At 36.1% G+C, this 16,304-nt stretch overlaps 1 protein-coding gene across 1 annotated transcript in view; it reads left to right on the forward strand.

Moving 5' to 3' along the window:
• LOC140149300 (uncharacterized) overlaps window positions 1–16,094 on the forward strand; it is a 76,046-nt gene extending 59,952 nt beyond the window's left edge. Inside the window, exons 19-27 of the mRNA XM_072171566.1 lie at window positions 1,909–2,019; window positions 2,237–2,479; window positions 3,685–3,789; window positions 4,423–4,647; window positions 5,517–5,621; window positions 11,750–11,995; window positions 13,332–13,537; window positions 14,611–14,664; window positions 14,874–16,094. Of these exons, the coding sequence (XP_072027667.1) occupies window positions 1,909–2,019; window positions 2,237–2,479; window positions 3,685–3,789; window positions 4,423–4,647; window positions 5,517–5,621; window positions 11,750–11,995; window positions 13,332–13,537; window positions 14,611–14,631 (1,262 nt within the window). The 3' untranslated portion in view covers window positions 14,632–14,664; window positions 14,874–16,094. The remainder of the gene's footprint in view (window positions 1–1,908; window positions 2,020–2,236; window positions 2,480–3,684; window positions 3,790–4,422; window positions 4,648–5,516; window positions 5,622–11,749; window positions 11,996–13,331; window positions 13,538–14,610; window positions 14,665–14,873) is intronic.
• Window positions 16,095–16,304: the final 210 nt, after the last annotated feature.

The raw sequence follows: 16,304 nt of genomic DNA on the forward strand, positions 1-16,304 counted from the left end.
AGAAACATTCTTTTTTGTGGAATTATTTAGCTTACATATTTTCAGACTTAAAAATTTGCTATGAATTCAAAGTCATAAATTATCAAACTTATTTTGAACTTGTTGACTTATTACCTTATTTCTATACGTCTGGTTCTCCTTTCCATTGTGAACCATTTTTCTCCAGTGTTTTGTGCTGGGAGACATCTTTAGTTTAACACGCCCGCTCTATGCATTGTTTAAGGCTCAAGTCTATACAATTGAAAACTTTTAGACTTAAACTTGAATGCAAAATTATAATCACTTGCTGACTTGCGAGTTATCTTTAGTGTCCCCACTTGTTATGATAAACATGTTTTATTAAACATGTTAAGCCATTCCATTAATTTCAATTAAGCCTGCAAGGCTTGATAATCTTTACTTCAATTCTTATGTTATGCATGAATTCGAAGTTACCTCATTTCGTGAACATTTTGACATTTATTGTGATATTTCTGTATACACAATTGTAAGCTTTTAGACTTAAACTTGGAATTCACAATTATAATCACTTGCTGACTTGCGAGTTATTATCTTATCCATGTCCCCATTTGTTATGATAAACATGTTTTATTAAACATGTTAAGCCATTAAATTAAGTTCAATTAAGCCTGCAAGGCTTGATAATATTTACTTCAATTCTTATGTTATGCATGAATTTGAAGTTACCTCATTTTGTGAACATTTGACATTTATTGTGATATTTCTGTATATACGATTAAAAGTTTTTATAGACTTAAACTTGAGTTCACATTTATAATCACTTGCTGACTTGCGAGTTATTATCTTATCCGTGTACCCACTTGTTATGATAAACATGTTTTATTAAACATGTTAAGCCATTAAATTCAATTCAATTAAGCCTGCAAGGCTTGATTATATTTACTTCAATTCTTATATTGTTATGCATGAATTCGAAGTGAACATTTGACATTGATTATGATATTTCTGTTTCAAATGATTAACTTGAAAACGTTTAACGCTCTGATAAAACATTTAATGTTTGTGTTAATTTAAACCGCATAATTTAGCATTAAACATGTTTTCAAAGTTACGTAAAACTTATAACCAATTGATTATTCTTACTTTCCACTAAAACCTGTAAACTTATAGATGACTCACTGTTACTTTACTTTCACTTAACATGTACATTTATTGGGCGTGGAGGGTGGGTTTTTCAATAGAAGTTGATCTCTCGATGATAAAACATGATATGAATGAATAAAAAAACCCACTTGCATTTGACCAGCTACAATTATGCCAAGTGATTGGTTGTATCATAGCAACAACAAAACCCTTTAACAAAACCATTATGATTGCATCAAAACCCTGCACCTGTTTTTACATGGGTGAACGCATATCTGAAATCACTGATGTGCGTAACTCCCAAATGGATCAACGGCTTAACCCATATTATACACAAGGGTAAAAAACCCATTTATACGCCTGGCCAAAAATTTTCTCCCCATTGACAATCTGGTTTTAATTCGACTTCGCTTAATTAAACGCCATTAGAGAACAAGGACCACTTCCAAGTCTTTTTGTGGTACTCTAGGATGTTTATACCTCAGAATCTCACATTTGAAAAAAAAAAAGTGCCTCATCGTTTCCTCGAGCACTGTTGGAAAAGACCGAAAACTACAGACAATGCTGATTTTACACTGAAAAAAAAACACCTCCCTCCCCCATCAATTCATGACAATCCTCTGGACGAGAACCAAAATATTAATTTTATACGGCCTTATCAGTAAAGGCACGCCACCCCCTCTTCCTTCATCACCATCAACATCCCAAACAGCATTTCCTTACAGATACAATTTTTGTTAAAAGATAATGTTATTGACATTCTAAGAATGATGTACATGTTCATTTCAATTTGTTTGGTTTCAGTTGAACGTTTCGGATTTGAAGACACTGAGTATAATGTTGGTGAATCGTGCGGAGAGCTACAAGTAGTGATCGTTAGAACTAGTAGTTCAGTTGGCCAAGGCACAATACTTCGTAAGTTGAATTTTATTCATACGGCTGTTCCACCAGGAAATCAGCTTTAGTCTGGCTTTGTATTAAAAAGGAGAACAAATACTAGTGAAACAAGTAAGAGATAAAATAAATGATGATTGACGTGAAAAATAGAAACAAATCTTTCATACCACAAAGTATCCAAACCGAGGCAATACTCTCCGGATTGAAATTCTATTTTTTTTTAAATAATAAAAAGGTTTATCTGCATCCAATGGTGCTGGTAGCAATGGTGCAACATATCCAGATGATTATACAACAAAAGATGTGACGGTTCAATTCCTGGCTAATCAGGTACAACAAGTTGTCACCATTGACATCAATAGCGACAATGACGATGAAGGCGCCGAAACATTTACTCTTAGTCTTTACAAGGTGTCTGGTTCTGGCGAGGTAGAAGCTTCTTCGGGAACTGCGACTATAACCATCCAAGACCAAATAGGTACTAGTATATAGTTTGCATTCACTTTCATAGTCCTCTATATTTACGTGAATAAAGCATTCAAATTTGCAGAGCAAAAACGAGGCAAACTTTCAGTCTCGTTTGAGATTATATAGGGCTATTTAGGGCACAGTTTATAATACCAATTCGTATTCATAAGATAAGATAAGATAAAATATTAAAACATAAAATAAAATAACATAACATTACATAACATAACATAACATAACATAACATAACATAACATAATGTTTAAACTTCCGCCTTTTAGGTTTTATACTGGGTGTCCCAAAACAATGTTACATGTAGATTGAAATGTTGAAAATAATCTAAGTTAATGTTACAGATATCAATGTCCTTTTATGACATTGATGTACCATCTACTAAATACCCTGTGAATGTAAAGTTCACAACTTACGTAATTAGCCCGCATTCCACGCATTCCTGAGCCAGCTCTACGTAACATAATGCAATACGAGGCTTATTACCACCGTCACAACACTGCATTTAGCGGGGCATTCGTATAGGCCCAGCCATAGCAAGGCAGATGCAGTATTTTATTCTAAATGAATAGAGAATAAAAATTATTCATTTGTATTTCAAGAGTTCAGTCAGAAATGTGCAATATAAGTCTGTAAAATGTTGTGCCCTGAAACACTCAAAAGTAGGGCCTAAATATATAAATACAGATACACAAATGAAAAAGTACAATACACCAAACCTGTAGGGAAAAAAGAAAATACACTTGACTGCTCACCTCATGTTCTTCGCTAATGACCATATTTTCATTTATTTGTTACCACAAAGAATCAAGAATCTTTAAAACTGATCAGTGTTCAATATTACATTTTTCAACGTGTTTCTTTTGTGCAAAAAATAAGATAATTAAATTAACAGTAATAAAGACAAAAATATGAAAACACAGGTGTGCATGTGTTGAACTTTCGTTGTACGATATTTTGATGGTTAGCCACTCTTGACACCTCTGCCATCTTGCGCTCATAAGTTCAGTTGATTTTAATGTATGGAATTGAAACTTTGTCACAAAAAGGATAAATAAATAATTTTTGAAAAATAACATCATTTTGTTGTACCATCACGAAATGCGGTGCATTTTCTACATGTAACCTTTTATGGGACACCTTGTATTTAATTAAGACACTATTACTACTAGTAGTAATACCTCATTGTGGTTTCGTCATCAGTTACCTATTCCGTACAAGATGTCGTGGTCACACGTGACGAATCCTCGGGAACACAGCCAATCGTCTTTGTAAGGAATGGCGACTTCTGCCGGAGCGATTTTATATGTAAGTTGTATCAGAAATATTTATGGTTCTTTGGTGTAACTTTTGACTCTTGCTTTATCATTTTACAAATGTTTGTGTTATGAAATTTGTTATGCATGGTTGGTGTTTAAACCTAACGCCCTACTGGTGTATGTATGTATGTTGGGTGTTTACATAAATAAGGGCACTCAGTGGAAAAATACCACTTCCAGTGACTTCATCAGATCATAACTATACATGCCCCATGCTTACTGTTACTTTTAAATACTGTTGTCCAGAGGCGTTTCTTCATTATAAAGTGAAAAATATTTTCAATTATAAAGGGGACATGTATATTTTTGATTTTGATATTTGAAGATGCCCAAAAGTAAATTTTTGCATTTTGGTGTCCCGCTTACGCGGGGAACCTGCATTTTCCCACGTAAATCACAGTTTTGGGTGCTAATCTGCTGTGATTTTAGTTCAGAATTATTTGCTTAACACCTTTTGTTTGGAACTTACTCAATATGCAGAATTTCAAAGATTATTTTCAAAGAAAAGTTAACTTACTGATTTTAGAGCCAAAATAGGCCTTATTAATGGAATCACCCATGTACACGTGATTAAGAGATAATAATTATTTTAACTTTATTCTAAATATGCATTCTCTGATAGACGTGTCTACCAGGGATGGTACTGCACATTCCAGTGAAGACTTCATAAGCTTTAATAATCGTCGTCTGACATTCCCTGGTAACTCCAACACAGCATCTGTACCTCTGACAATCCTGGATGACAATGACGAAGAATTAACGGAGACATTTACAGTTGAAATTCAAAACAATAACAACATCATCATTGGAAGCGCAATCACCACAGTGTCTGTACAGGATGATGATGGTATGATGAACATGTTATTATATCCTTAAGAGTTCAAATAGGCCTACTAGCCATGCAAAATATGATCTGGAAAAAATGGAATAAAATAGATTATAATTTATGTAGTCATGGTAGTTGCCATCATGTATGTGAAAGAATTGCGGTACCAAGGGATGGGGGCTGTGGGGGCAAAGATCTTGTAACGATTTTGGTTGGTGTGAGGGCTCTCCTTCCCCCGTGGCGCCGCAACTAGTTGGCTAGTTGTAATTTTAAATGTAATCAAACATGATTGATACTGTTTACGCAACTCAAAAACCATTGGTAGCAAACCCTTATGTTAGGCAGCAGAATCAAATTAGTTCGATCTTTTAATCGACCATCGATGATTGGTCTATCCTTATTATTTATAATATCAATTAATTGACATTTGTGATTATATATGTATCTGTTTATGTTATGATACTGATAATACAAATTTACCATTAATTCTGATTAAGTAGTTGAAAGTTCATTAATTTCAAGCATCCACGGTCGATCCAAATAGCGAGCCAATTTGGTTCTAGGGCCTTATGTGTTGTTGACATAGTTATACATTGGGATACTCCCAAATAACATGCATGTATAACCCTTCTATAATGTATCGCCGTGATCATGTATATACAAGTAGTACCTGGCTTTTGCTCAAATTCAGTTTCAAATTGAGTCTTGAAATTGACTCTACCATTTACTTTTCCTTCCGCTTCTAGCTTCTGAGCGGGAAGACGTATGTTCAAGGACCTCAGACATTTACAAGGTGATACCCATTTGTGTTACACGTTAGCTGTAGCTGTGGTGTGCCTGATGACATACCTTGCTAATATTTTACATTATGCCATACCGATCTTTTGCAGGACGTGTTTATTTCCGCGTGTCAGAATATCGCGTTGTGGAAGGACAAGGCAGTGTTACAATCACAATTAATAGGGTGGGAAACAGTGTTACTGCAACAAACGTGCGTAAGTAGACAGATATTTGAACAAACAGAAGTGAAAAACGTGGGTCATATAAAGAGGAAGCAAGCGGGATCACGTCAGATCCTAAAAAAACTTGCAAATTGTAACAGAATTTCCAGCTCCTTCCAAGTTCTCTGAGGTTCGCTTGTTGCTGGGTTTTGTAGGATACTGTAAAATATATCAAAGACTTCTGTAAAATAGCAGAACCTCGACAGTCTGCTGGCGATAACATTCGGCCTAAATAGAGGTGATACTAGTGGCAAATGGTGGTCATAGACCACAAACCTAGCTGGGGCATGTTGGTGTTGTGGAGGTAGCTGACCCCTACAAAATGTTCCAAAAATGCTCCCCTGGTCTGGAGGTTTGTTGTCACCATGTTTGAGCCCCGTACCTCTTACAGATATCCAGAAAATGAAATTCTACGATTTGACCCCAGATGACCTTTTGACATGACCCTTGCACAATGTTCCAAAATGTTCCCCAGGTCAGTAAGTTTGTTGTTGTGGAGTTTGAGCCCCGTACCCCTAACAGATGTCCAGAAAATGCATTTAGAAAATTTGACCTGTACATGACCTTTGACCTGACCCCTGCAAAATGTTCCCCTGGTCATGAGATTTGTTGTCACTGAGTTTGAGCCCCATACCCCTTGCAGATATCCAGAAAATGAAGTTATAAAGATTTGACCCCAGATAACATTTGATCTGACCCCTGCAAAGTGCTCCAACATGTTCCCCTGATCATTAAGTTTGTTGTCACCAAGTTTGAGCCCCGTACCCCTTACAGATGTCCAGGAAATACGTTTCTAAAATTTGACCTCTGCATGACATGACCTTTGACCTGGCCCCCGCAAAATGTTCCCCTGGTCATGAGATTTATTGTATCGAGTTTGAGCCCCATATTCCTTACAGATGTCCAGATAATGCAATGGTAAGATTTTACCCCCGGAATGACCTTTGACCCCAATTCTGTGTGCAAGGTATGGGCACTGGGTAAAGCCGATGCACATGTGTAAGTGACGTCATTGTGCTATGTAATATGTGGCAGAAGAAGCATATTGAAGATATTTGGTTATATACCGAAAATGCCCCTTTAATGACCTTTGATCCCAATTCTGTTTGCACCATATGGGCACTGGATATAGGCGATACATATGTACAAGTTACGTAATTGTAGGGTGTAACATGTAGGAGGAGAAGCATTTTGAAATTAATTGTCAGAAAGAAAGAAAGAAAGAAAGAAAGAAGAACTTGTGGCAAATGGTGGTCATAGACCACAAACCTAGCTGGGGCATGTTGGTGTTGTGGAGGTATCTGACCCCTACAAAATGTTCCAAAAATGCTCCCCTGGTCATGGGGTTTGTATTCACCGAGTTTGAGTCCCGTACTCCTAACAGATGTCCAAAAAATTCAATTCTAAGATTTGACCCCAGATGACCTTTGACCTGACCTTTGCATGATGTTCCAAAATGTTCCCCTGGTCTTGAGGTTTGTTGTCACCATGTTTGAGCCCCGTACCTCTTACAGATATCCAGAAAATGAAATTCTACGATTTGACCCCAGATGACCTTTGACATGACCCTTGCACAGTGTTCCAAAATGTTCCCAAGGTCAGTAAGTTTGTTGTTGTGGAGTTTGAGCCCCGTACCCCTAACAGATGTCCAGAAAATGCATTTAGAAAATTTGACCTCTACATGACCTTTGACCTGACCCCTGCAAAATGTTCCCCTGGTCATGAGATTTGTTGTCACTGAGTTTGAGCCCCATACCCCTTCCAGATATCCAGAAAATGAAGTTATAAAGATTTGACCCCAGATAACCTTTGACCTGACCCCTGCAAAGTGTTCCAACATGTTCCCCATTAAGTTTGTTGTCACCAAGTTTGAGCCCCGTACCCCTAACAGATGTCCAGGAAATGCGTTTCTAAAATTTGACCTCTGCATGACCTTTGACCTGACCCCTGCAAAATGTTCCCCTGGTCATGAGATTTATTGTATCGAGTTTGAGCCCCATACCCCTTACAGATGTCCAGATAATGCAATTGTAAGATTTTACCCCCTTAATGACCTTTGACCCCAATTCTGTGTGCAAGGTATGGGTACTGGGTAAAGCCGATGCACATGTGTAAGTGACGTCATTGTGCTATGTAATATGTGGCAGAAGAAGCATTTTGAAGATATTTGGTTATATACCGAAAATGCCCCTTTAATGACCTTTGATCCCAATTCTGTTTGCACCATATGGGCACTGAATATAAGCGGTACATATGTGCAAGTTACGTAGTTGTAGGATGTAACATGTAGGAGAAGAAGCATTTTGAAATTAATTGCCAGAAAGGAAGAAAGATCCGATAGCAAAACAGTACCTAGCTCGGGGGGTTGGAAACCCCCAGCTAGGTAAAGATCCGATAGCAAAACAGTACCTAGCTCGGGGGGTTGGAAACCCCCCAACTAAGTAAATAAATTTGCGTTATCAACATGGAAAACAAGTTGTGAACTAGTGGCAAATGGTGGTCATAGACCACAAACCTACCCCTACAAAATGTTCCAAAATTGTTCCCCTGGTCATGAGGTTTGTTGTCACTGTGTCTGAGTCCCGTACTCCTTACAGATGTCCAGAAAATGCAATTTTAAGATTTGACCCCAGATGACCTTTGACCTGACCCCTGCAATATGTGGCAAAAATGTTCCCCTGGTCATCAAGTTATCATCGAGTTTGAGCCCGTACCCCTTACAGATGTCCAGAAAATACGTTTCTAAGAGTTGACCTCTGTATGACCTTTGACCTGACTCCTGCAAATGTTCCCCTGGTCATGAGATTTGTTGTCACTGAGTTTGAGCCCCATACCCCTTACAGATATCCAGAAAATCAAATTATAAGATTTGACCCCTTATAACCTTTGACCTGGCCCCTGCATAGTGTTCCAAAATGTTTCCCAGATCATTAAGTTTGTTGTCACCAAGTTTGAACCCCGTACCACTTACAGATGTCCAGGAAATGCATTTCTAAAATTTGACCTCTGCATGACCTTTGACCTGACCCCTGCAAAATGTTCCCCTGGTCAAGAGATTTGTTGTCGCTGAGTTTAAGCCACATACCTCTTACAGTTGTCCAGATAATGCAATTGTAAGATTTTACCCCTTAATGACCTTTGACCCCAATTCTGTGTGCAAGTGATGGGCACTGGGTAAAGCCGATGCACATGTGTAAGTGACGTCATTGTGCTATGTAATATGTGGCAGAAGAAGCATTTTGAAGGTATTTGGATATGTACCAAAAAGCCCCTTTAATGACCTTTGATCCCAATTCTGTTTGCACCCTATGGGCACTGGATATAGCCGATACATATGTGCAAGTTACGTAATTGTAGGGTGTAACATGTAGGAGGAGAAGCATTTTGAAATTTGTTGCCAGAAGAAGAAGAAGAAGAAAGAAAGAAGAATCGGATAGCAAAACAGTACCTAGCTCGGGGGCTTGAAAACCCCCCAGCTAGGTAATGACAAGGGTGCAGAAATACACCGGTCTTACCAACAGAAACCAACTGGACAAAATTCAAGGAAACTTGCTAACAAATCCTTTTACCAGATCTATACTAGATTTTATAGAGCATGTAATTTGCCATCGATACGCTTAAATCTAGAAATGTATAGTTTTACAGGCTGGTTAATATTACACACATGATGGAATGTTATATTATATCTGGCATACTCCTACAGAAGGCATATATGTGACGTGTCATGTCAAAAGCAGACACTTTTGCACAGGTTATCAATTTTGAGGTTTTTACATATCTTAAATAAAGAGATATTTTGCTCTACAAGGCCGTTTTCCCTAAAGAAAAAATATTATTGACAATGACCTTGAAAAATGTCTCGTAAAATACAATATGCCAGTTATATTCCGGTCTAAAACTATAAGACAATATTTTTAACATTAATAACACCACAAATTTCTAACAAACTCAAATTGGAAAAAAAGTCATGTCTATCAATTATATATTCATATATGGCCATTTTCACGGTAAAGGGTGTAACTTTTGATTTTAGGGTCAAAGCTGGAATACATGTGAAATTCCATTCCAAAGTAAGCCAATAGATATAAGTTAAATTTTATACCATGTTTTGCTATGTTTGTAATTGCAGTTTTGAAAATCTTTAAAATCAAGTGTCATTTACAATGGAAATTTCCCAACCTTATACATATTTTTAATTGGGTTCCTAAAATAATTTAAATGTCTAACTTCAGTACAAATACTACTTGATAAAAGGAACCTCCCAGCCAAGTTTCATAGAAATTGGAGTTATTTTTTAGAATTGGCAATTCAAGCGATTTGTGTTTCGGAAGCTTCAGTTAACAACACAAGTGATCATAAAAGTAAAATATTTGGCTAACTACTACAAGTTGACATATAAAAAATATCACAATTACCAATTTTCATGCTTTGCTTCTAAGTATTGAATTTCAGTTGTGACAAAAAGTAAATTATCACAGCAAGTCATGTTTCGGAGGCTTCATGTTAACAATTGTTAAACATTGCAGAAGTAGTTTTTTTGAAAAGAACACTGTTAGGATCATCTAAGCTATTATTTTCTTGTGTGTATTGAATCAATAATTCTATGCCGAAGATATTGTAGATTTATCACACTTAAATTTTTTCACCCATTTGTTAAGTATGGTGTTAACTTGCATGTGAAGCCTCCGAAACAGGTTTTCTTGGGTATCAGTATATTTTTCAAACATTAACCATAATATAATTTTTTTTTGATTTATGACATTCTGCACATATCAAATTTTACAATGCAGATATCAATATGGAACGCACCAATTTAGATGAGCAAAGATGATAATTAATCTTATTGTCGTTTTGGAGGCTTCATTTGTTTCGGAGGCTTCAAGTGTTAACGGAAAGTTTGTATTGGGTCCCATTTTCAAACGGTGATGTATATCTCCACTATTTAAAAACAAGTGACTTGAGGATCTACTTTGCTACATTTTGATAAATAGATTGGATGAGCTCTTTTATTTATATTTGCACAAGCTAGCTGAACAATTTGTTTCGGAGGCTTCATAATTGTTAACGGAAATCGCCTCTATGAAGTCAAGAGTTTATAAAAAAATTTAAAAGCTTGCAAGTTGGCTAATTTATGTTACCTATTTCAAGTTAAGTAATCAACTGTTATGAATCAAGAAGAAATAAAGAAATAACAAAGAATTATGAACCAAAGCTATACCCACAAAGTTTGTTAACAATTATTAACGGAAAATGAAGCCTCCGAAACAACAAATATCGAAGTCAGGTTCTCAAAAATACAGGGCTGTTCACAATTAAAACTAATGTGGCAGTTTTTACTGAGCATATGACTACACTTTCAGCATAAGAAAAATTATCCATGAACTAACTGAAGAAAACACAGGGCTTTACAAAAATGTTATTATTTTTTTAGTACATCAAAAAGGCCATATTTATGGACATTTTAGCCTGACAAACTGAACGTAGTAACTCCCAAAGATGATTATGCTATCCAAGGTAGCTGCTAACTAGATGACTTATGTGGCCAAAAATAGTGGAATTCTGTAGCTTTATTAGACCACTACGGATCAAAGTGTTAAAAGTTCAAAGTTACACCCTTTACCGTGAAAATAACCATATATGTTTTTGTTGATACATTCCTAAACTACTGCCATGATTACCTGCTAGCTGCACATTTGGATGTCAAAAAACGTATAGCCGAATCTACCAGCGCAGCGATACTTCTGGAAATTATTTGGATTTAGAATTTGACATAAGACAGCAGTCATGGAATATAAATTTTGTTTTGCTTATTGTAAAATTGAAACATTATGTATAGGGTGCCACAACATCACGCTGTGCGTTTGGTGGCATCCTCATCCTCTGTTTCTCATACTTCTGTCATATAATTTAAAATGTTCCACACTGTTTTATACAAGAAAATATTATTCTGTATTATGTTAACATGTATTTTGAATGGATGAAATAAACTGAACTGAACTGAACTATGACACATGTTCCACCCTATACATTATGAAACTCAGGCATGTTTCTGTAATATAATTTCACAAGCGTATATATACGGACTGCTATTAACAATTGATTGACTTTGTTATCCTTTTCAGGCGTACAAACCGTTGGTAACAGAGGAACGGCATTTGCAGGCAGTGATTATACCTCAGTGACTAACAAGTTTATCACGTTTGAGGCTACGGAGAGCTCCAAGAGCATTTCCCTGACTATATTAGATGATAACATCAAAGAAGAGGAGGAGACCTTCTTCGTGAGAATCATTGACACCACAGATGGGGTTGTGTCTGAACCTAGTGAAGCTGTTATTACCATTGTGGACGATGATGATCCTTCTGGAGGTATGCACCTGTTATATCTAGAGTCTATTGATAACAGTCAGATTTACTAGTTAATAAGCCTGGACACATTAGGGGTCTTGCGGGGTCCCTTGCAATAAATATGAACCCCTGATTAAATTTCCAAACCACGTGCCAAAATAGCTTGTCCGCTTTCGATCTGCCCTAATGTGTTTGTCACTTCTCAGCTTATCAACATCCTTGTACCTCTTATTATTAATATTACAGACACTGTTTTACTAAATTTATTATTACCATCGATTTTGGGGAATACCTTATTAGAGGCACTCATAACCTTACGTTTTGTACTGCGCGAGCTAATCATCCAAAACGAAAACTTGCTTAACTCTCGGGAGGCAATGGCGCAATACTACAGGGTGAGTAAAAAAAAGTGCAATAGAGAAAAGAACCCATTTTTATTTGAGAACCGATTTGAACCTTTTAGGTTTTAAAACATTTTATGAATGATATATCCATTAGTGATCTTGTGTTTTTATGACACATTTTATAGCGATACCCATTTTTAATGTTTGTCCAAGAAACATCTAAAATTTGAATGTCAGCCCACTCTGTGTAATGTAGATTTGGAACAACTGCTATTTTCTTAACCTCACTGGCATTGAAATAAAATGAAGCACCCAAATTGTTATTGTCCTTGGTCTTGTTTAAGGAAAAGAAACATTATTTGTTGTTATTTTCATTTAACCTTTACTTTAAATGTGTTTATTCTCTATCAAAAACATACACATTTGTAGGCGGATTTTTTCAAATGTCGAAATGAAATGCGAGCAAATTGAATTGTAGTGAATTATAAAATATCCAGTAAGTTAGACATATTGGGATTCAAAAACTGGAGTTGGAGTCGAGTGAGATATGAAGGACTTAAAGTAATGTTAGAAAGTTTGTTTGAACAGAAAAAAGAAATTAAAATAACGCAAAAATCAACCTTATTAAGTTAAAGTCAGTTTCAGAGCTGGTGCCTTTATCGTTCATTGTGTGCTCTCATTCAAAATACATGGTACCTCGTGGACAAATAATGAAATTGGGTATCGTAGCAAAAGGACTCATAAAAATCAAACGGTAAATGTGATTGACTTCATTTTTTCACAACAGGTGACTATTGAGTGTGGTATTTATAGTAACTTTCAATAATTGGAAAGTTCAACGTGGTTCTTACATAAATAACAATTTTTTGCTCTATTGCACTTTTTTTGACTCACCCTGTAGTATGTTGAAAATAGCAAAATTATACCAGGCGGTATCTTAACAATAACCGATACCACTGCTGCCTCTGATTGTATTCTCATAGTATTAAAGCATTAAATACTTTTCTTTAAAGGTTTGTCAACCGGTGCAATCATTGGTATTGCAGCAGGTATTGGAGGTGGCGTCCTCTTGTTGTTGGTAATTGGTGGTTTACTCTGCTTGGCTTCCCTGCGACCACGTAGAGGAGTACCAGTACCTCGTGCTCCTCCGGTTGCTTACAATGGACCCGCAAGCTATCCACCAGACTATGGATACAGACAAGATTATGGACCACCAAGGGTAGGTAGCTGGGAACAAAATATGTACTGTTAAGTTAAATTATATCTTTCAGCTCAGTAATACAAGTTGCATCTCTGTAACCCGGGGGGGGGGGCATGACAGATACGCATCATGTGCCTCGGGATAGACCCCCTTTTTCAAACCGGCTTGCACCCAATGACCCCCCTTTTTGTGTTATGGTCCTACCTATTACCCAATGACTCCCTTTTTCTATTTCCTGCTATACCCAATGACCCCTTTTAATTCCCAAATTTAGGTGGTATTTGTGTTTTCCTCCAGAAATGATGAGATTTTTCACATTTCCAAGGTGGCCAAGTTGTTTTTACGCAGTTTAGCACTTATTTATGTGTAAAATGATACTCTTTTGGCAATTCTGTACTCAATGACTCCCATTTTACTTTTTGTTACCCCAATGACCATTCGTTTTTCAAAGTTTCTTACCGAATGACCCAATTTTTATTCAGGTTGTGTACTGAATGACCCCATATTTTTGTAATTGTACATTTGACCTGAATGCCCCCTACTTTTAACATGGCCGAGGCACATCCCTGCCATTTCAGATAAGGAGTGCCTCCCCCGGGCTCTGTAACACAACGTTTTGTTGAAAGTTTGTAACTAGTAAACAAGGCCTCATCATGCGTTTATAAAGTATGAGCAAATATTCGGTCGTCTCTTTCTCAAAATGGCCAAAATGGAGATGAGGGCGTCTCGAATGTTCAAAATGTTATTTCTTCAATATGGTTGATTATCTTGATTGTATTGGCGAACCAATATTGACCAATGTAAAAATTGTCTGAATAAAGATAATCAATACGTGTATGAACTTGAGATAACAAAAAACACTATCCCAACAAACACAAAATGTCTTCAAAACATTTTTGGTTATAGTTAAAATATTGTAATGACATTTAAATGTCAGGTTTTATACAGGTCATGAAAACGTTTTTAAAACGTGTTATATGAGACCCTTATTATACCCTTTCTCTGTCACTAAAAATCGTTACAATATACCACGTATACCCAAACCTCTTCTGTGTGTATTTAGCTGTGAATATTATGGTGTTTCCTTACAGAGAGTTACCTACTACAACTAGATTTCGATTATACCGATGCACGAATACATAAAGGTAAATTGTAAATAAAAAAAACCCAGTCAATTGTATTAAAGCGTAGTAAACGAGAATTATTATTGTAGACATAATATCGGTTGATATTTGAAGCAGGTTCTGAAAAACTATGTTCAAAAAGACCCACGCATCCTCAAGACGCGCGTTAACACTGTTTTCTTGAAGCACGTTTATTAACTTGTACGTGTTAATTGCTTCATTTCTTTCAGGACAACAAAGACGGAAGAAACAAGTGGTAGATTCTCATCGAGGAGACAGCAATCATGAGTTTCACAGTAAATTAGGTTTATTTAGTATGACATACAAAAAGGCATACCTTTTATGGTTTTAAAGGATTTTTGCCTTTCTTTATATATTTGAATGAAGTTTTTTTGTTTTTATTTTAATGATAAAGATACAACAATTTCCGCTAAACCCGATAAGCATGTTTGCAATCAATATCAAATGTTCATCATTGTTCAGAGAACCTGGTTTGCCTTTTGGCAGGAGTTTTACAATTTTGCATGGTAAAAAGGGTTTGAAGGTCAAATTATTATTGTACATATTAATGTGGTTGAGGTGTAAATTCTTAATCGGCAGATCATGTGTTGATTCACAAGCATGATATAGTTATTGATAGAAACATTTCAAATTTGAACGCCAATTGCATGTTGTAATTGCCATGGTAAAGATGTAACAGCAAATTCACAACCTCATTAAGGTTAGACGAGGTATTGTTGGTCGAAGCAACCTAAAAGATCGATTTTCATTATCTAGATCAATATATTATTGAAAATTAACACCTTGATGTTTTGCAAAAGTTCATTCTACAAATCGTATACTCTGCAAACTTGCTTAATTTATTGTTGTTAATTAGTTATGTACGTTTTACAAAAGTGTTGTTGTTTCAGCCCTCTTCACAACGTAACTCAAGAACCGCAGCACCTATAAAAGTATATCTGTGATATTTTAATTCTTTTACACGCTCGCTATGAATTGAGCAATGTAATTTTTGCCAAAGCTCACTACCATTCGTAAGATGCTGTGAACTACCAAATCACAACAGTTTAAAATAATTACTAACCTTAATATACGCGTTACATGCGATCCAGTCATTGTCTGTTATGAATTAATAGCGTGTTTATCGGTTTTGCACTCTCTTTTAGGGGCTATTACAACTTTTTAATTTCGCAGTATAAAATGCTGCATTCAGCGAGTTGATTAATTTGGTTTTTAAATATACAACAATATAATTCATTTAGTTCAACTATCCTTTTCTATTTTGTTTGTACAGTTTGTAATGACAAGTGGACATTTCTTTCAAATGATTAAAATAGGTATATACATCTGGCAAGAATAAACACTATAGCAATAGTGTAGTGTATCATGTTTGAGTGCTATATTTAATGTTTAGAGTACTATTGTAAATAAGTATGGGGCAGTGTTTTTACACTAAATGGGATAGGAATAATGGTGGAGAAAATGCAATGTTACATGTATTATGTACCTGTGCAGTACTATTTCGAATGAAAGTGGGTGATGGGATCATCTCATAATTGTATTTTAATTGATGATGCGCTAATTTTATTCTAGCCCTAATTATTGGGTGAGCCCGGTTGGTTGGGAGGTACCAGGGTGCATTAACTGAAATGCTACCATAT

This window comes from Amphiura filiformis, chromosome 3, assembly GCF_039555335.1.
Source record: "Amphiura filiformis chromosome 3, Afil_fr2py, whole genome shotgun sequence".
In the NCBI taxonomy this organism is placed as follows: domain Eukaryota; kingdom Metazoa; phylum Echinodermata; class Ophiuroidea; order Amphilepidida; family Amphiuridae; genus Amphiura; species Amphiura filiformis.